The sequence below is a fragment of the Bacillus rossius genome, chromosome 10 (assembly GCF_032445375.1).
Source record: "Bacillus rossius redtenbacheri isolate Brsri chromosome 10, Brsri_v3, whole genome shotgun sequence".
NCBI lineage: Eukaryota > Metazoa > Arthropoda > Insecta > Phasmatodea > Bacillidae > Bacillus > Bacillus rossius.
Window position 1 is genome coordinate 30,736,433 of NC_086337.1, and position 25,451 is coordinate 30,761,883.

At 34.3% G+C, this 25,451-nt stretch overlaps 1 protein-coding gene across 1 annotated transcript in view; it reads right to left on the reverse strand.

Moving 5' to 3' along the window:
- Positions 1-25,451, reverse strand: part of LOC134535901 (dihydrolipoyllysine-residue succinyltransferase component of 2-oxoglutarate dehydrogenase complex, mitochondrial) — a 90,605-nt gene that overhangs the window by 34,526 nt on the left and 30,628 nt on the right. Inside the window, exons 3-10 of the mRNA XM_063375272.1 lie at positions 12,420-12,489; positions 11,106-11,173; positions 9,095-9,166; positions 8,176-8,231; positions 6,007-6,112; positions 3,674-4,037; positions 2,244-2,442; positions 19-270 (exon numbers count right to left, since the gene is read on the reverse strand). Coding sequence (XP_063231342.1) covers positions 19-270; positions 2,244-2,442; positions 3,674-4,037; positions 6,007-6,112; positions 8,176-8,231; positions 9,095-9,166; positions 11,106-11,173; positions 12,420-12,489 — 1,187 coding nt within the window. The remainder of the gene's footprint in view (positions 1-18; positions 271-2,243; positions 2,443-3,673; positions 4,038-6,006; positions 6,113-8,175; positions 8,232-9,094; positions 9,167-11,105; positions 11,174-12,419; positions 12,490-25,451) is intronic.

Here is a 25,451-nt window from a genome sequence, read left to right on the forward strand (position 1 = left end):
CACGGAGGCAGAGCTGACCTGTCCATTGCGGGCCACTGGGCGTTCGAAGACCCCATGCATGCCGAGAATGGCCGACTGCGGGGGGTTGATGATGGGCATGCTCATGAGTGAGCCGAACACTCCACCATTGCTGACGGTGAAGGTGCCGCCATCAGTGTCCTCTACCGCCAGCTTGTTGTGCTTCGCCTTCTCGCCGAGCTCCGCCAGCTTCAGCTCGATGTCTGCGTAGCTCATGGACTCCACGTTGTGGACCACCGGCACCACAAGACCCTGACGAAAAATCGTGTTAATTTATAATTATTGACCTAACTATTCAATAGGACTATTTCGCTTATGGTGGTTCTTTCATCTAATGCTTTGTGACCAGTCATGCCAGATTAAAAAGTATAGTTGATACAGGTAAATGAACTGGTTGAACTTTATAGCTACCTTTAGCATCACTAATAGGACATAGTGGTATATCAGGAGACTAAACTACGTATTTTCTCACTAAATGTAGCAGATATCCTATCTACAATTCTTGGAGCCATAAACGTTGTTTCAACATTAATTAAACAGTAATCCCCAGAAATATCTTTTAAACAAATCCCTTTATTTGTATGATCAGCAGTAATCAATATCACTGACTGCTATTCTCGCCAAATTCTTGAACAACAATATAGTTTTAACAGAAATACCAAATGTGAAATGGTGAAAACCTCTGAGCAAACTAAAAACCCTAGCAGTGTAGTAATCTGAGTTAGCGATCAAGGTCAGCAACTGAAATCCACCCAAAAAAAATTAAGTGCAAGCGGCTGAATTTATGCCTGATTTTGTGGATTGTGCCAAAATATAGAATGACAGATAAAAGATCTTTCACTGAACCAACCTATAGTCCATTCTAACTCACATAAACATTTTTGGAATAAAAAATTTGAGAAGATCAATAAACTTCACATTAACAAGAATTCCTCTTGTATGTACCCCCCCAAACCCCCACACTTCCTCTACCACCGCCCCCGGTTCACAGGTTCTGTTCCGGTTCTTAAAAATCAGTTCGGTTCTCAGTTTTAGATTAAGTTCCACACAATTTCATTTCACATCAAAGATACACTGTACCCTAATAAATGGTGTGTTTGTTTTAACATGACTCATCAGCACCCAACTTTAACTATAATTAGACCACAAATAAGATTCCTAGCTTCAATTAGCACAGTTGTTTCACATGTTACCAGATGCAATTAATTATATATATATAAAAAACTCACTTATACCCTACTTACAACAAAATATTTTCAGAGTAGCTAATATTAATACTTATTTAATAAATATTTAATAATAGTGTACACATATTTTCATCCATGAAATAATAAAAGGATCCTTTGTCTTGTAAAACCCAACCCCTCAGAATACCGGAATTATTTATTGTCATTGCCGTTTGGTTTGAAAATTTGTGGCTGGGAAAAATTTGGTTGAATGGGGTGGAAGTGTTGAGGCTGGGGTGACCAAGCAATGCCCTTCTGAAAAATGAAGGGGGAAGGGGGTGGGAGTGACAAAAAAACTTGGCCATTCCGCGCTGGAGGAATGAGAGAGAAGGTGATGTTACCGGTCTTGTGGCAAGGCTTTTACAGCTTACAGCGAGGGCAAGTAGACATAATAAAGGAATTTTATTTTATTTTGTTCATGTATTTTATAACAAGATTTAACATACTAGCACCATTTAGATATTCAAAATATGTTTAAGTTAGGACTTGCTAGAGGCATGACCACAAGTGACAATGCTCATGACAAATGCTGTTTGGATGTGGCAGGAGGATATTTAAAATAGGTCTTAAGCAAGTGTCACAATACACTCATATCAGCATGAACCAATTACAGTCAACGGTGTTGCAACATTTCTTAGAAGAAGAGTGCCATTTCTTCTAAAAAGCACAATCATCAGGAAGCTCAATGAAGTCTTTTGGCTCAACTGGTTCAAACATTTGGTTTCAAACTAGGTACATACTTAAAAAATAACATTGATCAATTTTGTATGTTAACGAATGAAATGTTAGTGATATAAATAAAATTATTGAGTTTAATTTCAAATAAATATAAGCATTTCAGTTTTACATAGTTTTATGACACATATTGCAGAGTTATTTGATTTTAGTACAATATTATATAAAAAAAACTGTGTTAAGTTATTAAATATTTGTCACCCTACACAGCAACTGCATATTTTAATTTGAACTTGCATTTAAATATTCGAGTTTTCTGCCTACCTTAGGAGTTGCCACAGCCACTGATATGTCCACGTAGTCTCGGTACACTATCTCGTTGCCCTCTATGACAGCATTTACTACAGGCTGGTCTTGTAGAGCATATGCAGAAGCTTTCATGAAAGGAGACATAAAACCTAGCTTAATGCCATACTTCTTCTGGAATGCCTCCAAATGGGTTTTCCTAAATTCTATAACGTTCCTGCAAAAAAAAATCAGAAAGAATTAAAAAAAAAATTCTATTTTAAATTTTTGGAAATTACAAAGTAGCAACATAAATTATATGACTGCAATTATGAAAATATATTACAATAATTTATGAGAAACTCATAAGTTTAAAAACAAAAGCTGGAGAAACTGCATATTTAGTTGACAATTTCAATGCAAATGTATTTTGTAAACAATCTTGACAATTTTCAGGTTACAATGAACACTCATTACAAAGTACTTGAAAAATACCACCTTTTTTGTTCTTAATAATGAAAGGTCTTTATACTGAACTGTTACTAAATGTAAAACATCTTGTTGGGACCTGAAACTATATACTTTAAAATGAGAAATCTTTTATAGTGAGGTACTTCATAATGAGGTTTCACTGTACATACCATTAAGTTATTTATTTTACCAGTATAGATGTATAAGAAGAAATCTCATAAAAAAAAGAGAATGAAAGAAATTTTAAAAGTCAATCTAATACCTTTGGAATCTATTTCAATGAATCTCTGACATCACTGCTTCTACAGTGTATTATTATTTTTTTTTTTTCTGCACGTCAAAAATAGAATTGAATTAATGTTGAAAAATTGTATAATTTCTTGCTAAATATTAAATACACGTACGTTTTCAATAGCACTTTGGCGACGTCATTAATATTAAGATACACAGCAAGACTACACCTTTGCATAAAATAATTCCCCGATATTACTATAAAAAGTACTAAATGGATTTATATTCTCTTTGCATCTCATTTTCACATCTCCTGTCATGTGTTTATCAATGGTGGTTAGAAAGGAAACCAACATTGCAGCTGATACAGGTTGTGTGTGTTGTTATACGTCCTGTGTACACTTATTTAAATGATTTTTAACACATGTAAAGTTTACTTCATTCAAATAAACCCAAATTTATTGTTGATGTTACTGAAATAAATAGTTCCTGATTTACTTTGGCATTAATTAAAGTAGCAAACAGGGAAAAATTGTATTAAAAATATGAAACACATCATGATATACCAAAGGAAGATTATTTGAAGTTATTATGCTCTTGGTAAGCTTGGGAAAATATTAATTAGATGTAATGATAATTAATGGAATGACCCCCACCCCTTTTCCTTTTAATAAACTTCTAAATACACCAACTGTTTATCGCAGAGTCTTAAACTCTTACAAGAGACAGGTTCTACAGCGAAGTCCACAGGCGGAGACCGAACTCACGTCATGTCGAGCTCGTTGTAGGTGGTGAGCATCGCGTTGGTGTTCTGCGCCTCCTTGAGCCGCTCGGCAATTCGCTGCCGGATGCGCGGCATCTTGGCGCGGTGCGACGTGCGCGTGCCGGAGATCTCCTTGGTGGGGTCCTGGGGCGGCAGCTTCACGGTCGCCGACTCGATGGCCTGCGCGTGCCTGATCGCCGCCACGGGGATGGTGGCCCGGGGCGCCGACGGTGGTGGGGGGGGAGGCGGCGGCGGCGGCGGCGGCGGAGAGCCTGGGGAAGGCGGTGGCGGGGGGGCAGCCGCGCTCGGGCCGGGAGGGGGAGGCGCGGAGGCGGTGGATTCCTTCGGCTTCTCCGCCGGGGCACCACCTGAGCCAACAACGCGTTGCAATGTACTTGCACAGGGTGGCCACTCTACATGAAATTCTAAATTCCTGGTTATTCCCAGGTTTCAAAGGCTCCGAATTTAAAAAATTCCCGGTTTTGCCTTCCATTATTTAAAAACAAATCCTGCTATATATATAAAAAAAAAAAATTTAACAAGCAAATTTATTAATTGATGTCAATCATGTATTACATTCAAACCAACCAGAAGAATTTCTCTCATTTTTAATTTATTAGGAACACTTCTTTTCACTATGCATTCTCATACAAGATATTCCAAGACGACATTAGGAGTAAAACAAAACAACATAATTTCTTTTGTTAAAAATTAATAAGTTGAAGAGTTAAAATTGTTAAGCTTATTTTGGAACATAGCTACTTTTACATCTACGGAGTTCAATTTTCAGCTAAATGATTTTAAAAGTTAATTTTAAAGCATCCAAATATTTCTCACAGTTTTCTTCATTTTACAATTCACATCACAAAATTTTTAAATATTTCAGTCATTCACTTCGAAGGAATAGAATCTTCAGTTATATATGACTTATGTACATACTATATATTGTTTACGTACATATTTGCTAGTAAATTACAAGTTCGCAAAACTAGTACTACATTTAGAGACCTTTTATTTTCTCATATATATTAATTCCACACCTTTCTTAGCTTCACTGAACAGTTTTAACTTTTTTGGTCCAACTCATCTCTCTAGCATGGCATTTCTTCTCTCTTGCTGCATTTCATTGCAATTGGGCAATTTGTGCTGTTTGCAGCAAGGGATTTGTGATTTTAACTGCAATACAAACACATTTTGCAATGCCGAAGCTGCAGTGTTCGTCATGAAATGTTACAATTAAAAGCTTTGGAAATAAATAGCACGAGAAAAAAATATTGTTGGCGTTATGAAAACCTGTTGTGATTAGGACACATGAAGATTGTCTTCACATAAGTTACTAGTTCACGGTCATTTACAGCGGCCAATGAGGGAAAGTTAACTCAATATTGCTCAAGATAAGATCATGCAAACCGTACGCATACAAATTCTGACTAGTTAATATTTGCAGTTACTTCAACCATAAATAACTTAATATATTTGCAGATTAATATTTTTGTTGACAGGAATCAAAAAAAGTCTTCATAATTTTTTAAGCAACATGTGCATACCACATTTCAGTAATAACATTGAACAGTTTTTTTTTTTTTTAAAGATCTTAAAAAGGCAACGTTATTTATACTTTTTTTTTATGTGACGTCTAATAAATTGATGAACGCCGGCTGCATGCACAAAAAAGTGTCCCATTATGCACATTGTCCCATTACGCACATTGTCCCGTTACACTGTGTCCCGTTACACTCATTGTACGCTTGCGCCGCATCTATCTCTCTTCCACTCGATTGGAACAACCATCGATTTGAATTTTTCGAGGCACATTAAACTTGAAACACTCCCATTCGTTTCCTACTTTTCCTATGATCCTGTCCTTAACACAATAACACAGATTGGAAGAAGTTAAATAGCAAACATGTATAAAAGTTATAGTTAAAATAATCTCTTTGTTAAAGTAATAAACATATTTGATTTAATGAGTGCAAATAAAAGTAAATTTATCAATTAATTTGTAGATTTCATTTCACTCCTTCTTTGTATCCATACAAAGTAGTGATAATTCAATAAAAATTATTCAATTTTATTCATAAAAATATGCAATCATTTCATAAATGTTTTGTTATGATGTTGTCACGTTAAACTATTGTCTGTAAACCGAATTTACAGACAAACAATTTTTGTTTGTTTAAGGCAACAAAATTTTTGCAAATTCTCAAATTAGAATGATTAAGCTCACACTACCACAACAATAAACAAATTAAAACCATGCTGCAATACATATTAAAAATGGGAAGCACGACATACGGCTACAAGGGTAATATAATGCATTTAACCATTTGTACCTACCAAGTTTAAGTTTGAACAATTTCTGACCAGCCTTGACAGTTGCGCCATCCTCCACGTAGCGCTCTTCAATGACGCCATTGTCAGGGGCAGGTACAGGCACTGCTGTCTGAAACACACAACAGTCCACTAGCAGAGTCCGGACTGGAGTATACTCAGACACTAACTCTACATAGAGTTAGGTACTCAGCCAACATGAAACACTAATATTAAAAAAACTGTAACTTTCATTTTTAAGGAACTGATTACCTATTATTAGGGGGTGCAAGACTAGCTAGCAATTTTTTTTTCCGCACCTTTCATACAAAGTACATAGGATTTAGGTACTAGAACAGCAAAAGTATGTTTAGTTCCTGAACTTGTTCAAATAATTTTTCAATATCATAATACAACAATGCAACACAATAAAAAATTATATTATTTTATGTTTTGTTTTTCCTTTGAACCTTGAACACTATACCTATTATTTTTAGAAATATAGTACCTACATGATATAAAATGTACACTTAAAACACTGTTACGTACAAAGGGTTTCATAAAATATAATTTAAAATATGAAAAATGTACACTGATAGAAAGAAATTATATCTGATATGTTTCTTGCTCTTTTTTGAGGGGACGGGGTAAGGACAATTTCTACCCCGGGCAAAGGAAAGCCTAGATCTGTCACTCAGTAGAGGTAAAAAGTTTGTTTCAGAAACTAATTTCCACAGATTTTCCCGTGATAGTACAAGAATATGAATCATGTGATAATTTGTAATGCAGCAATATCCTCTTTTGGTACTATTACCAGAGTATGTCATGAATATTCAATATATATATCTTTAACAATTATTGATCTTCACAAAGATTAACATAGGAAAATCGTTTACTATCACCTTTTGTGAACAAATCAGTTAATGTTTGGTAGCATTGTAGGCCCTGCCCTCTACAGCTTTAATAAGTATTTTTTTGAACTGAATAAATAGTATGATTTGGCATTTCGAGGGATCAATTGATTTTTTTTAGTTCAAGGTTATAGTGACCTAGTTTGGTATTTGTATTTTATTGACATTAATATTCATGTACGTAATTTTGACATCTAATTATTTCTTTCCGAAAAGTTTTTGGGCAACATTTTACTAGTGTTTACTTTGCTTACTAGATTATTGTGTAAATGCATTTTTCATTAGGGTATTTTATTCACTTTAAATGTTCTTTGTTTACTTATATTTCATGCTTTTGTTTATTTAGAAGCTTGCAAAATGTTTCTACAACATTGTGTATGATTTCGGTAAATGGAAGGTCAGATGTGCGACGCTCTGCCTCAGGGAGAAACGGTTTATCGGTTACAGAGACGTCCTGGCAATTTCTGTATACATTCTTATGATGGTAAAGTTGAACTTGTGCATTTCTCACAGTGTATCTCATTTTACTAGTGAGAGATAGTAATTAGGAAGAAAAAAAAATTTGTAATTCTATAACACATGCAAGGAAATTCTGGAAGTTTTTTGGTAGGAAAATATGTGGTGATTGGTTGCTTTGTGAGAGCTGTGTTGCAATTGGTCGGTGAGGTCACGCGGCTGTGTGGCTGGAGGCAGTTGCTTCATCTCACCAGTTGTCTGCTTGACGTGACTGCCTAGGTTGTGGTCGCTCATGCCAAAAAATAATTTATTCACTTTACGGCTGTGGTTTCGGACATATCTAATTACCTCAATTTGGACATATCTAATTAGAACTTCAGTGACCACAGTCAACGGCACTCAGTCCACGATGGGGCTTAAATTTTAGCCTCCAATCCCAAGGACATGTTTATGTTTGTCCTTGGTTTATACCGTCGAGCCAAGCGACCACGGTACTTATTTTTGCAAGATATAATGTGTATGTGAGTATCCAGAACATTTTGGGCATAATCAAAACTAACAAACCTTTATCTTTTGAGCAGGGAAAATTTGTTGATGTTGCTTATGAGAACCATGTGAACCTGCTGTGAACATCATGTAATGGTGAACAGTGTTTTGTTTTTGTGTAAGAACTAAAAAAATAATAAATCTACCTTAAAGTTTGATTAATCTTCTTCAGTACAGACTGCCCAACTAAATTCACGTTTAACATCTGAATATAAAATTGCAAACTTTATCACAATTTTTTTTTTAAAAAAGGTTTTAGTAATGAATTTTTATTTGCCCTTACCTTATCAGTTTCGATTTCACAAACCACTTCATCCACAGCAACTTGATCACCCACAGCTAAAACATTTACATTCTATTAAAAAAACTTAATAGTACAAAAAAGTTACAAAATTTTAAGACACATGGTAGTTAAATTATTAACTAAAAAAATCCTTATATTCAATACTGTTAACTTATCAGACTGACTTTAGAAACATTTCCCATAACATTGCAAAGTTAATTAGTGTATAAATGTCAACTTTCCTCTAAAAGAATATAAAAATTATTATTTTCAGGAAAAAGATAACATTTTTAAATAATTTCATTTCAGCCTAACCTTAGCTAGGTTTCAACCAAAACCAAATATATTATGGTTTCACATATTATAAGTGTTCATACCATTTCAATAAAACTACAAAGACAATATAATATACATCAGCATGTATAATAGGATATGTAATGATGCATTGGTTCATATTTTAACTGTTTCTGATCCCAATTTTGTAAGTGTTGTAATAAATTTTTTCAAATTGATTTTTTTTTGCAGTACATTCAGGGTAACAACATAATATATAATATAAACTTTCATACACAAAAACTAATCCTATTTGTTTGGAAGGATACAGATAATAATCAAAAAAACTATTTCTGCTTTGATTCCTACTATTACGTAACTTATCACCCTCAAAGTTGCATAGTACCAATAGCATTTAAATTTTACAAATCTTGGTTAAGTGCTCAAATACATTTTCATTTAGCTCAAAAAGTTGGTTACATAAAAAATTTTAAATTTAATTTCTCATCAAAATCAAAAATAATGTACAAATTTTTCACACTGATAATGGAGGTGTAAAATATTGCATATTCCTAAATTATTAATAAATTTAATTTATGAGCATTATTAAAAACACTATACAATAATAAAACCATTCCCCACTTACCTTTCTCCCACCTCACGTCTCCTTCAGACACGGAATCTGCAAAAGCGGGGACTAAAACATCCTTGGACTCGCCTAAAACAAATAATAATAATAATAAAATATTAATATAAGAATTTTGCAAAACATCTTCTCTTGTTTTTTATTTACAGAAGTAACTCTAAAGCACAATCATACGCAATATGTACCAGAATTCAAAGGAAAAAAAAAACTTTAATGCATTTATAACATATTAAGCACAGCTGAACCAGATTAATTTTTTATTTATTAATTGACATAAGTCTCATCTTTACCTATCATGATGGGTTATTGCATTTTCATTCAATAAGTATTTATCAAGGAAAATTTTTTTTTTCGGATGCTCAAATATATAAACATTTCTTTGGTGTTCTGTAGCAATCTGCTATTTCTTAAGAAACCTGCCTACCTGGGCACAAATACGGTCTGCAGAGCAATTTTAAAACTGCTCAAGATATCTGAGTGGTGTCTGCTTACAAAAAGCTTTTAAGAATATGCAAAGGGCAAATAAGAAGTTCTGTTCCCATATATATAGACACACACACACTTTTTAAAACTATATTTCTAAAAGAGTGAAAAATGGCTAAAAAGTATGTTTTCAGAATAACATTTAGTTACGAACGTCCAGATGAGGATTGTTGAAAGCACTCACGGAACTTGCAGTACACATTTATATTCATTTCTCAGTATATAATGTTATGATTACCTCTTAAATCTCATAGTTTTTCTATGCATGACCAGCAGATCATGAATTAGTCTACAGCTTTACACTTAGGAGGCATTACCACTCTCAAACTCATCATCCCGCCTCACTAACATAAATACGGGTACACACCTAAAGAGTCAGGCAAATATTTTAACCAATTTTTTCCTGACTGATTCTGTCATTATCACTCACAAGATGTATATTTCCTAGGTTCCCACAACCGAGTAACACATACAAAATTGCTTCAATAATCTAATTTTTAAAATATTTCTTAATAAAAATGATACCCACTAGCTCCTGGCAACGTCCACCACATTTCCTACGGGTGAAAAATCAGAGTTTATGACCCTGCTAAACCCAGGTTCCCTTGATGGGAGGCACCCTATCACAGTGGTCTCTCCCAGCTGTACCAATTAACAGAAAATAAACTTGCTACTGTGTGACTATGATGTAGTTTACATAATTATGCATCAGAAAAGACAAGATTTTATGGTTTTATTCTTAGGCCCATTTCATTTTTAAAAAAGGAGTTATTGGTGTTTTTATTTATAAATTCTGTTTATTCTTAAAGATAGCATATTATTGAACATATGAGCTTAATAAATGTTTTATGACACTTATTTCAGCAAAACTGTGTTATTTTGACTCAGAGATGATGCACTCGGAATAATAAAAATAAGTCTGCAAGTGCTTTTTTTTAATGTACCAACATTATAATATACAAATGAGTTACTAATAAAATGTTTCACAATCAAAAAAGAGTAAAATAAATAAATATTTCCAATCTACTTACTACGTACATATTTATAAAATCTTCATGATAAATACATTACAATCATTGATTTCATATATTAGAAATTACAGTTTTGTGATTTGAGTTAATAATGCCAATTAATTTGCATTTTGAAGTAGTTGCAATTTGGTTCTTTATGGTGTATTAATTTAAATTTTGGTATTAATATGTTTTATAGACGTGCTTTCAGCATTATTTCGATTTGATCACAATTCACCATATAATCTTGTTTCTATCACATGCATCAGATATTAACAATGAATATATACTTGACCCATAATTTATAACAGTTTAACATACAGGAAAATACATATAGCGCACAGTGAAGAAAAATGCAACCAAAGTAAGTGTGTGTATACATTAAAATTTAAAATGTTTTGGAAAAGTATTTTTCACCCAACCCAAGCTTGTTGCTGCAATAAAAACAAACTCATTCATGAGATGTGGCACATTATAAATATGAAAATCCCTCATACGTCCTTAAAATGTAAACTTACACAACACAGATGTTGACTGGAATTGCCTTGCTGTAATCCACTGCCTTTGGTGGCCCTGATGATTAAGTCTGCAACACAAACAAGCTTCAATACAAAAAAATAATAATTACAGTACACTAGCAGGCATTTCCAGCCAATTTCTTATATGAATATACTTTATTTTAAAGATGTCAACAAACGGAAAACTGTATTAGTAATAATGTTACAGAATGTTAAATTACACTAAATACCAGAATCAAAGAACACCTTTGCTCCGAAAAAGCAGAAGTCCTATTGTAGTCATCAATTTAAAGAGTTGTGGAACAGAGTGCTAATGGTGAGTAAAGTAAGAAAATAGTAAAAGCTTATAGCATGAACTTGGATGTTCCATCACTCTTCTTTATTTTCCCAAGATATCAGATCTAATTTAAGCAATGATACACATACCATAGACACAGCTTTGTCTATGCTGCCAACACTGCCATCAGAAGTCAATGTTTAACAGCTGAAAGTGGTTTGTAGTAATAATAATTTTAATTTTACAAGTGTTTGCAGTATATCTTTTGAAATATGGTACAATACTATGTAGCGTGTGGCTGAAAAAGTTTAAGAGTAAAAAAAATATCTTTGTTTTGTCACTTTAAGATGGTTTACCATGCTTTGTTAAATTTTTTTTTACACAACCAAGAAATGTCAACATTGAACAGCTGATATTAGTTTTCATAAAATGGTTCAGTGTAGTTTTGTTTACGTATCATTGTAAAAGAAAATTTAAGAACAACACTGTCATTTCACTACTATCATTTTCATATATTTTACACTAACTTAATTAGTAAATATTTATTTGTTTCGTTGAGCCCTCGATTATGGTGGGGACCATAAGGCTATGGAACATGTAATTTGTACATGAATCATTGAATATTTACAGTTAAAATTTCCAAAAGCACACTACGTTCAAAGTGAAACACTGATAAACTGAAATATACATCTGCAACAAATTATGAACATACCTTCACGAGATAACCAGTTTTCGAATTTTTTACATTTGGCTTGTACAGATTTAAAAAACAAGTTATTTCTTGGGTATGCACATCAACAATACATTTGTGCATGTTTAACATTAACAGAATATTTACAGTAGTATGGACTAAAAACAAGTATGATGGGCAGATATCAATGAAGCACCTTCATTTTGTGAATACCAAGGAAATTAATTAATTTTAATGAATGCTAATTATTATAATTTAAAAAAAAAAATCAATAACCTAGTGGTTGCAATGTAACAAATTAGCTTAGAACATTACATTTAAAGATTGAAACAGTTAAAAATTATACCTTAATGCCTGCTTGTGACTTGTGCATGTATAACTTGAAACATGTCGAATCCATGGCTGCAATCTTCTCCCTAAAACACAATGCACTATGATTTAGTCTCTTGGCTTTTTGTTTCAAATAAGCCCAAAAAATCAGAAATAAGTTTGGTTGTAAAAATGCAATATGTACATTTGTACAAATAAGTATTAAGTGAGGTACATACCTAAGACACGTAATATGTATATTGTTTAATACTACCACTGTTACAAGTTCATTAAATACATTTTTAGGGGATACATCACATACCTCATATTATGAAAGTGTAATTGCATATTGGCAGCACTAATAATATTGTGTCTGATTAAGTAAGGTGAGAGAGCTCCTTTCAGTAATTCAAAATGAAAAGCATCTTAAATTAAACACTTCTTTAAACTTACAACTATTTTTAAAAATATGTTGCAACAATTACATTTTAACTAACAAAACATCTTAAATTATGAGTACGTAATTCATATGTTTTTTGCTTGTGTACTTATGTAATAAATTTTCTGCTAATCAGATACCAGTTTTTTCTCTAATGTGCTTCTAATAAAATATAGTTCCCATTTACGCACAGCACAGATAAGATGTTACTACTACTATTACTACTATTATTTTGATCATTCATTTACCCTTTATTCATGAGAGAATTTTCAGCCTAAAGTTTTGAGCATAGGTACTACAATTTTTCAACAGTGAACCAAACACCCTTGTATCCAAAATAGGATAAATTTCAGCCTTTTATTCAGCAAAGCCTATTACTTAGCACACAATGTTTTTCGAATGGGGCAGTTAGTTATAGTTAGTAAATATTTGCAGTCAAAATATGGAGCAAAACATAAGATTCAAGACAGCTATTAAGATAAAATTACAGTAATAGCCCTTAAACAAAATAAGTGACAAAAAAAAAAGAAAATAACCAACATAACGTACGAGTTTAAATCGCAAGTGTTCTCATTGGCAGAAACCATCGGATGATTTTTCACCCTTTCATATGATTCTGCCACACTGCTTCCCATGTTAATTACTTGGCTTAAGATAATTCAGCGCATGCAAAAAATAACTGTGTGTCAATTGCCAGGGGAGGTGGCCTTAAGACATTTTGGGGCCCTGGGCTATTTATTTATGCCAAGCCCTAATATTTTTGAAAGGTGTTTTAATATATGGGAGGGGGGTGGTAGGGTTATGGGATAACCTCCAGAGAAAATGGGAGTCCAAGGGCATTCCTCGAGAAAAATTGAAATAAACGGTTTAGTTTAAAACAACATTTTTTAGCCAACCTGGAAACTTAAATTTCTACGATAATTTTATAATTTTGATACTATTTCCTGATAAGTCTACAAATACCCAGGACTTTAACAAGACCTTTTAAGAAAATTTTGCAATAACCATTTTACATCAAAGAGTCTTTGTTTGCATATAATATCCAAAATAAAATATACTACCAAATAAATCTAGTATTCACACAACGTGCTGATTTGATGCTAGAAAGCACAAAACCGTTTAGAGAATTTCCTCATGATATAAGATCACAGTCTATCACGACTTGTATTTTGACACACTACTATAGATTGAAATGAGGCATCTAAAAAACAAAATGCAAGTTAGCGAAGTTAATTTTCATGACCTATTGTTTATTTCGGGGTTATTTCATGACTTTGTGATCACTCCTTCAGTTTCATTACTTTTTCTTGCTATTTGTGACTTCCGTGGTCTATAGACACCTTGTTATATGAGAAAATAAAATTTTTGAAAGTTTTCCAATATTAAATCATGAAAACTCAATTGTAGTCGAAAGGGCATTGACCAGCAGTTTAAATAACATGCACTTAATTTAATTTTTCTTTTTATCATTGTCCTTTTTTAAAATAAAAAATTGTCAAAAAATTAATAAAGAAAAGGGTTGGCAAGAGGCCCTGGGTCCGGCTTGCCCGGTCCATGGCCACACCTGTGAATAACCCACGTAAAACAGATACTGGTATTCTTCGAGTCAACTTTACTACCAAATGAAGAAACAAAAATCCTCAAGCGTGCCCCATGAACCAGGGTGGTTTTTTTTCCCCCCCCCATTTCATTTCATCACCTCTCCATCATGGCAAACTCAGATCCAATAACTTGCTGCCTCTCGGCACCACAACCTCTCACAAGCTCAAAGGCAATCTTCTTCTCACGTTCAGTACAGGAAAATTAACTATTTCTAGAATTTTTCTACCTGTCTTTGATTTCAAAAGTATCTAAAACAACAGGCTCCAAAATTCTCTACAATAGTGAAGGTTTAATTTATATCATTCAATAATAATAAGCATTAAAGGGTATAGAAATAACATTTTTTTTATTACAAGTGATTCCCAAGGCCATCTTTCAGTCTGATACTGAAAATGCTAGTAAAAACTCCTCAGATAGAGGAGAATTAGGCCCTGCGATATTGGATTTTTCTAACTTTTTGCTTTAACTAAAATTTTGAAGTATTTTTCCCCAATTGTTGGCATTCAAGGCATAAATCATATCTCTCAGATATTCTGTACCTTGTTGCAAACCACATATTTACTAACAGGCTCTAGTCTGCAAGTGACGCGAGGAAAAAATTATTTCACGTGGGTGACTACTATCATGATTATCACAACAGTTTACAAGTATTGACTTCAAGTAGCCAAAGCTATGCACTATGCATGTGAAATCAAAAAATTTAGCACGGAAGCTTTACTGCAAGCGTAATCAAAATATTTTAGATTGCAAGATGGCATGGCCTAACTCCCCGTAAAGAGCTGGAGAAAAATAAACTTTCTTTTGCCTCAAGTCATGACCCGAATGTTGCGTAACTGTCACTCATATAATTTCTGTACTTCCATGAAGCTGGATACACTTACATGTGAGTCATATGAAGCATCACATCACATCACATGTTCACTCAATGTAACGGGTAGTACACACACTGGAAAATCAGGGAATTAGTCAAGGAATTTACTTGAAATCCAGAAAAAGTCATGGGAATTTTTCTCCAGTGATAGTAAAATGAGGAGAAAATGCCATGCTCCAGTCTGCCATCAGCCAGACTGAGAAAGCGTAATTATTATAGACTAGCTGACCCGGCAGACTTCGTACTGTCTAATTAAATTGCAATAAAGTCCTGTCAAAATGATTTGTAATGTGACATTTTTTTTCCTACATATTTTATAGTCGGGGCAAAAAATTCTCCTGAACAGAACTGTCACCCTGGTGATAGGGTGTTGTGAATAAGAAATATAATTAAATAAAACATATAAATAAAAAGATAAATAAAAAAAATAAGTAATCTCTTTATTGTTAATCATGTGAAACATAATAATTTTTATTTTCATTGTAGTGCATGATTAGATCAGTAATTAGCTTGGTTTGTAGCATTTCGGGTTCTTCTACCTAAATTGATTCGTCTAATAGGAGGCATATCTATATTACAGATTATTTTGTCACATGCAATAATTAGCGATCATAGGTAAATAAACACTGCACAAATAACTATACAGGTAAGAATTTGTTTCGTGTATAAGTTGACAAAAGCAAACTCATTAGGGTAGATAACCTAAAATCAAAGGAAAAAAAAACACTGACATTGACAGTTTGTTGTTGTTTAAACTTTTTTTTAATTTGATATGACTTGGAGTCAAATACTTCAAGCCGTATTAAAAATAGGGAAAAGAAATAATAAAAACTTAAACTTATGAAATACTTTTGGTAACGCTGGTTTTGTTTGACTGATGTAATGACTTGAAAACTGATGCATTTTGAAGTAAAACAAATGAAATAATATCGCGAAGCCGACCAAATTGAACTACGTATTTGATTTCGGTTTTTTTTTTATTTTTTATTTATCTGTGCTCCAATGCACACTGTTTTGATAGATATGATTGAACGTTGTACAGAGGTAATAAAGTGCAAATTGACTCCTTGACGTTAGGAACATACCTACATTGTTTAAACAACAATGAGTGCTCGTTTTAGTTAGAAAACGTTTGTATGGGAAAAAGAAAAGGGCTGGTTTTAGGATTTTTCCGGCAATTATTCGAATTTTTCTCGCCGTAAAAACCATCTTTGAACTTCAACGAACATTTAAAAAAAAAAAATTGGCCAAATTGGTCCAGGCGTTGTTGAGTTATGCGCTTACCAACACATTTTGCGATTCATTTTTATATTATAGATACTATAAATTTTGTTATAGATACTATAAAATTGCATATGCAAAGTTATTATATATATGAAAACAAACAAACTAGAGAACTACGCCAGCTATTGGGATGGTGAATTCTGGATTTTTTTTATTTATTTTAGAAATATGCCTTATAAGTAACATATTTAAAAAAAAATAGTTCAGGAAATTTGAAATTTTAATGAAAAAAGTTGAATTTATCTAAGCCTATCATGAACCAAAGTAGGTATTTTTATTTTAAAATATATCCGTCTGAATCAAGAACTTGAGCTGCAGTGATTTACTTGGGTTTATAAGGCTGCAAAAACCTAAATCTAAAGACTCTACATGAAAACATAACCCGCAGTAGGGGCCAAGGACACTCCGAAGTGATGTAATGGTTATCATCCAACATACAGTGACCTATGAAACATGTACTATTTGAACTTGAAACACACACAAACATAGAAAAAAAAGATTGCTTCATAGCAACTACAGATAAGATTCAGAAAAAAGTTATTTACAGTTTACACCTCTTTTAAACCATCGCCATGTGTGTCGCTTCACTACATCAGAACCAATTAAAAACATGATTATGTGAACTACGTTGTTTATGACTCAAGATTAAACTTTGGAATAGGCTGAAGCTTGAGTTTTTACAAAATAATAGCACTACTGTCATTTTAAATATACTTTTGTGTAGTGCAACTTGTGTACTGGTGAAGAACAAATTTAATTGTAACAATCCATTAGCACTCAAAAAAATTAAAACTACTACTTAAAGCCACATCAATTCAAGTGCTTAACTTTAGAGGTTGAATGGGAAGACAAACAGGATAGCAAACTATAAAAGTACAGATGAGAGATTTACAGAAATAATGAGATGATCCATCCACCCTCTTATCAGCAGATACCTACAGCAAAATTCCTCCAGTTGGACTTCATAACAAAAATTTTTCCGAACATCAACGATGTACAACAAGTGATCCGTTGCAACAAAATGAAACAAAAGCTTAATTACAACTTTTCCCCTTAGGCCTCTTTCACACGGAGAGCCATGCGGCTCGCAATCGCGAGGCGCGCGAGACTGAAATGCAGAGAGTGCAACTGGAGCTTTCACACGGGGAGCGCGGGCCTTCAGGGCGCGCGAGCGAGGGCTGGCAAGGCTCGTGCATCTTGAGCCGGATTCGCGCATCGCGAGCCGTGCGCTGTGGACGGGGGTCGCGCTTCATCCTCGAAATGCAAAGGGAGGAGTGGGGGCATTCACACGAAGGGCGACAATAGCTCTCGCTCCTCAGTCTCTCGCTTTCAAGATGGATGATGATGTCGAGTTCTTAATTAATTCAGTGCGTATCCGGCGTATCCTTTGGGACAAAAGTACCGAGTTATAAAAGGAACGGAATGAAGTATTTATAAAATAAACTTTCAGTCTGAATGCACGGCAGTTTACCAGACAAGTAAAATAAGTACTCAAATATGGAGCTACATCAATTTTTGTGTTCTTTTTATTTAATGTACTGTTTGTTTCTGTTTACATTTTACATATCTTGTTACTGGGCAGGTACCTACAAATAAAATTAAAAAAATAAATACGTGGTGCTGCAAAATACCACAGAAATTATTTCTGACATTGTTGCATTACATAGTTAAATTGAATTAATCTGCAATGTTACAGCAACAAGTAACAAAAAACAATTACAGAAGACATTTTGACATTGTTGCATTACAGAATTAAATTGCATTCATCTGCCATGGTACAGCACCAACAGGTGACATGATATAATTGCAGAACGCATTTCTGACATGCTACAACTACTCGCATATAATGCCCACCTCATGTATGCCCTTTCCCAGCCCAAGCAATACCACAACCACGTCTCCAACACAGACTCCATTTCAACAGGATATGGGACGATAGTGTAATTGTCTTGTTTCAATGAGTATGTGTTTGCCTAACGAATTATTCTTTCATTGTGTATATTCTTTTTTCAATACCTTCAATTTTTTATTTTTTAATTATTTTTAGAAATAACTTTTGTATTACCTATATACAAACTGTGAGGTTTCAGTGCGCATTATTTAAGCTTAATATACATTGCTAAATTTATTCGCAATAAAGAATGCTGCAAATTAAAGAACATATGAGTTTATAATAATTATTCCGTCTCAAGATTTTTTTAGTTCAATTAAATAGAATTTTAGTCTGTGTAGGAGTTGTTTGCAGCCAGCCTCAGTTCAGGCTGAATGCAGTTCCTCATGTTAGTATTTTCGAGCTGGATACTATTCTTGATCTTCCCAAGGAGCTCATAAAATGAGGCCAATGATTTGAAAGTAGTTGTAAAACTTGTTGCCATCTCGTCGAAGTTCTTGATAAAGCGTGGCAAAAACACCTGTTTCATCGCGCCTTTGATTAATAGGGTGTACCCAATACGTTTTGGTACATCGGCGTTTTTGTCGTCGAAGACGTCACCTACTGTAAAGAAGATACATGGCCACGACACGTATACGATCCATTCCAATGCTTACTTGAGACTACGCAATGGCTAGCGCCCTAGCTAAAAAAGGCTCCCCGTGTGAAAGAGTGGAAGGTAGGAGCGGAAAAAGCTCCCGCTCGCGAGTGCGAGCCGCACGGCTCTCCGTGTGAAAGAGCCCTTAAGAGATGGGAAGGAGTTATGTATCATTTGAAATTCAATTATAGAACATCCCCCCCCCCCCCCCCCAACTATCTACTTGCAGCTTAGCAACAAATCTTGGAATATTGTTTCTTACACCATATATCTTAATTCATTCGGGTTGTCAAGGGCAGGAGAGTTTTAAAGTGAGGGATCAAGAAATGTTCAGCTTATTCTAAAATGTGAGTATTGAAGTATCTTTTCTTAATTTTAATAATAAATTATATTTTTTGAAGTAGCGAGTATTTTATTAAGTAAAGATGAATTGTGACTATTGCCTTTCGCAAATTTTAAGAAGATGTCAAGTGAGTATGTCCTCTGAGTAGATGTTTCCCCCCCCCCCCACCCAATGAAGATAAAGAAAACTCACATTATAGTTTTTGATGGATTGATTGGATTTATTGCAATTTTATTTAGAATATAATGGCGGTGTGGCATTTGGTGGATTGTTTTATTGAATTTTTAATTTTATTTTTTTTATTTTTGGTGCTACATTTTAGGAGTTTGCAGTGTAGGTTCTACTTCTGGAGAGAGGTGGAGATTTTTAAAGTGGTTCTAAGGTTTATTATTAATGGTAGTTTCAGTTTCTGATAGAAGTTTAACAAGTGTTTACTTCTGGGTTACGATTAAGTCTAAGTGGAGGAAGTACTTGAGATTTTTTTCTCTCTAAAAAACAGGAGTTGTTTTTCCACAGTGGGTTTACTTGTTGTAGTGTTAAAAGGTTTACATGATAAGTTGTTTTACGTCGTTGAGTTTTATTGGAGATTTAAGGCCCGTATACAATAGCAATGTCCTAAACTGTGTCCGAAGGACACTCGTCGCTGATTGGTCCACGTGACCCTCTGACGTCATGCATCAAGTGGGCGAAGGTCCGAACCTACCTGGTCCGAAGACATTCGTCAATTTGAACTTTTTGTCCCAACCTGTGTACTTTGGACATAGAAAAAGAACAGAACACTCACGATATTTGAATTTCCGGTTCCCGTTTGAAAATGTGGTGTTTGTTTTTGTTATTGAAGGAAATGGAAGGTGTTGTAATTCAAGAAGAGCAAGACGACATTTAAATTAGTTCTGTTCAATTGCTGTGATATGAGTTCATTTTTTAGCATTTACATTTGCCACTTTGCCTTAATGAATAAATATATAAAATTGAACTCCCACAACTTTCAAAAGTTCAATCTCAAACTAAAAAGCATCAAAACAATAAAAAACATTTTATTTGGCACATTTACTGCGCTCTGGTGACAACTTTAGAAATCAATACATTCGGACATCGGACATCGCAATTATAAACAGGGGGTTTATTCTAAGTTTCTCAGAAAAGAGTTCCCGATCGTGATGCCACGATTATAGGAAGCTTTCTACAATTTGGTATTCTAAGTTACTTTCATCAACTCGGAACCTTTCGATTCTCAGAAGCCAACGATCGGCATGTTTCGAGTATACAATTGCTGTCGAAAAACCTTTGCCAATCGGGAATTAGCAGCCAGTTTAAATCATGGCAGATACACGATTTATGTGTACACAAATAACATTGTCGAAAATAGTTCATTTTTGGGCAAGATCTATTTTTATGATATTTTACGTAGGTGTCAATTGTGTTTAATATTTTGTAAAAGGAAATGTTTTCCCAGTAGCATTGAATGTATTATTTTGGGGTGCTATTCAAGTAGTTGACCTAACAGTCACGAGATGGCAGCAGGGCTTGCGGGAGTGCGAGGCAGTAGCGCGCAGGGGCCGGTAGAACTACTACAACACTTAATCGGAATTAAGTTTCGCGTCCATTACCGTTTCCCGAGTGGTAACAGTAATTACTGAAGATATTTGTACATTTATTATGTATAAAATATTGATCCATAATACATGAACAAATATTTTCAGTAATTACTGTTACCACTCAGGAAACGGTAGTGGATGGGAAACTTAATTCCGATAAAGTGTTGTAGTAGTCCTACCGGCCGCTGCGCGCTACTGCCTCGCACTTCCGCAAGCCCTGCCATCTCGTGACTGTTAGGCTAACTACTTGAATAACGCCCCATAAACACGAAAGTATTTCTTCATATGGAAGTGACTGCTATCTAATCAAAGAAATTGAAAAATTACATAATGTAAGTAGTGCTCCAGATACATAATAACTAAGTGGGAATGTAAAGACGTTCTTTCCATAATAACAATATTATAAGGAAGATTTTATGCAAGTAAATTGAAAAATAACCCAACTTTCAAAATACATATTCATAAATTATTCGCCTGTTTTAGATATCAAAAATTTCAACAATAACTCAGCGTGTGTATTTTGTTGCAGTCGTGGAATTCGATGAAAATTTTCTCCGCAAGAATTCGGGGTGCTCCTCCATAAAATAAAGCAACATTTTAATTTGCCTCTTACTCACACGAGATCGCCGAGCAGCCATTATTTCAATAATACAATGACCGACCACGTGCCAACAACTCTAAACATTTCACTTCAAATATCCCGTAAAAATAATTTAAGAAATAAACACTTTTCGCTTGCTCGAGCCCTTTTTCGGTTGCTCAATCACTTTTAAAATTACTTAAGATTTTTATAAATACTTTTATCATCATTGAAACATCTGGAAAGTAATTATATTGTCTTATAAACTCTGTGTTTTTTTTATAAATTTGTTAGAAATATGAAGTGTTTTTTTGTTGTTATGTTGCAGTTTTCAAATCTCATCTTCGCTGCCAGAAATTGTAGAGGGGGAAATCGTAACCCGAACTTTGCCGAGATAGTTAGGCCTCGTAACGATACCGCGCTTAGAATAGCAATTTCAGTACCTTTCGATTACAATCGTTCGGAACCGTGTGTTGCCGATCGGCCAAAGAGCTATATGTCGGAATCGATATCAAAATGTTCCGATAGAAAACGCTGGAAACTTAGAATAAACCCCCAGGGCAGTTTTCGGTGAGACAATGTGACGTCACTCACATTCGGATAAGGACCGACCACGCACAGGTTCGGACTATTGTAGACGGGCCTTTATTGGGGTTTACTTGGTGAGGAGAATACATTTGTTAAACATAAGAACCAGAGCAGAATACAGAAGTTATTTATTTTAAATAATGTAGGGAGATTATGTTTATGTTGAAGTTATAACAACGGGATGTACTTAGGTAGTTATAAAGTTAAATTTACAGTTTGTAAATTAATATTGAATTTTAAGTTCGTAGCTACGGATTGGTCTAATTAACGTCCTTGATAAACTTATTGCAATTGTTTGTGATTAAAGTTAATTTTAAGGCCTTAGGTTAAAAGAGAGATAATTTTAAATAAACTTGTTTCGTAAATTGGATTTTTTTTAAAGTGAAGTTTGTTTTGTTTTCGTGCGCGTAGGAGAAATTAAATTTAAAGTTAATTTAGAAGTACAAAGTAAATCAGTCGAGGGAGAAGATAAACGTTAAAAGGGAATTAATAGTAATAGAGAGTTTATTTAAGAGATTTATCTTATAAGGGGACAGTGATGTGTTTTAATACGAGAATTTTGAGAGTTGTTTCAGATGTGTTACGTCCGTGACGAGACGAAGATGTGCTGCGACCTAGCGTTAATGGCAGAACCGACGAGCGATGTTGGCAGACCTGGAGGAATTCGGTGACGTCACAGACTTCATACCGGGATCTCAATCAGCTGTTGAAAGTAGAGTTGGGTTGTTACAGCAATTTTCGGTATCTGTTCCAACCTGATACTGATACAGTAATGTACCTAGTTACAAGTATCTGATACTTTTGTATCAGAGCAGTAGCGGTACCAGGAAGCGACAAGGTATCAGCATTCTCGTTACAGGGTACACATCCTCCGTGCCGTCATCACCAGCGTAAAAAGGTATCGGTCTCTCTGATACATTATTTATCACACCCGGTAATTCTCTACTTCTGTTACTCTCATGCCCGCCTGATACAGCCAGTATCAATCAGTTCAACATTCACTGCAGTTCGTCCTGGCCGTGTATTAATTACCACCATGTAAATTGTTGCGGGCTGTCATGCTTTGTAGTTAGTATCTTTATAGTGAAATAAGGAATGGATAAGTGCAGGAAAAAGACTTCATTTTTGTGGAATTTTTTTACGGAAAATAATGAGTTTGCTAATTGTTATTTGTGTAAACAAAAACTGAGTTATAAATCATCATTGACTAATCTGAAGAAACATTTGAAACGTAAACATTGATATAGTATGCTCACTAATGTACGTATCTGTTTTTTTTATTTTTAATTTTTGATAAAATCGTAATCTTTTAATGTATGAAAACACTAGTTACTAATTGTTTTCGGAAAAAAAAGTCCTAATGTTGATTACATCTGTTATTAGTGTCAACTGAGAATTTATTTGCATTTTCATAGCTGTTAGGTGCACAAATATAAATATTATATCTTGTATTAATGTACTTTTTAATATTAAAATTTCATTAGTTTTATTATTGAACGAGACTGTGCACGCACTGCGCACTGAGCGTACTTTGATGTGGGACAATAACCAAACGACTCGTAACAATTTCGCTTTGCGCCTCTCCTTCAACGCCTTCCCCTGCGCTTCCTCCCCTACATTATTTCCCTTCTTTATCCCTTATTCGTCGTTCCTGCTCCCTCCCCTTTCACAAGATCCGCCCAAGTGACCGTCATCTGCGATCGGGTTCTGCGCACATTGGCCGTGGTGTTGTTCCAGGCGAATTCTGAACTGATACTAAAGTACTTGATACTTTTCAAGTGTACTCGTATGCCGTTCCTGATACAGGCACGTATCAGTGCCAAAGTATCAGGTTGATACTTTTCGACCCGCCTCTAGTTGGAAGGTTACTCGCCGAATAACTCCCACAAGAATCAATGTAGCGGCCGGCTATATGCATGTTATTTTGGTTTTGCTGCGTCCACGAGAGATTTTTGACTTAGTTTGTGAACATAAATGTTTCATTGACCAACATAGATATACATTATTGGTGAAGCGTGTCTAAATGCTTTTAAATTACATTTACCTCCAGGAATGGATTGTTGTTTAGCCTACTGCATTATGTCTTTGAATAAGTATGGTGACGTCTTGTGTTGCGTATGGATATAATCGAAAGTTTGAAAAGGGAAGCAGCGTTTTGTTTCACAGGTAAGTTCGTGAATTATTTAAAATATTTAAATTTTCAGCTGTTCTGTAATGGTTCTGTAATGGTTATTTAAATCTCTCAAACCTAACCTAAATGACCATACACGTGATCAACGATTAAAACGGTAAATCATGGTAAACTAATTGAATTATCGCAATGCCGTTTTACATAACCTTTACAATAGATGTCAGGAACTAAGCAAAATACATTTTCGGAATTATATTTTTTCAATGATGAGCCCCTCATAATTTTTAATGTACTATGTGTACATTTTTTGTGAAATAAACTTTGTGGTAACATACCTACATAATTTTTCAAAATTTCCATTCCTTCAGGTTTCCAACTGATGAGAGAGTAAGGAAAAACTTGGACATTGGCCCTGAAAAGGGTTGATTTTGTCCCCAACAAATATTCCAAACTGTGCTCAAAGCATTTTTCTCCAGATTGCTTTGACAATGAAGCATTTGGCTTGGGAAGGAAACCAAAGCCAGATGCTATACCATCAATCTTCAATTTTCCTGTGCATCTAATTCCGAACAAGGAAAAGAACGTCGCCAACTAAAAGGACACAAGAACCTTCAAATTTTAAAAGGTAGGTGGATTAATGTAATATGATATGTTCCTCTCTTTTGCAACTGCATGAGGTAAAAGTTTCTCATCAGTATCCAAGTTTATCCCTTGATCCTGATGGCATGATCATGTAAATATTGATCCTCTAGTACATGATTCATGCTGTTTTAATTTACAGGTTGTCCACATTCTGAAAAGACATAATCTGGAATAACTCAGGGAAAGTCTGGGAAATTTTATTACTGAGTTGTGTGGACACCTTAATTTAGTAAACCAAAAGATCTTGACCTAGCAAAGACTTGACTATCAGAATAAAAACAAATTATGTCGGGTCTTGTGGAATATTTTCTTTTGTATGCTACTTACAATGTCCAGGATCTTTCAACATTAGAGTCATTCCATGAAAAATCACCCAATTTCAATTAATTTCGTTGCTGACTCATTCTAAAAAAATTAAAATTTGTCCCATAAAAAGTACATATTCCAACAGTGCAAACCTTAA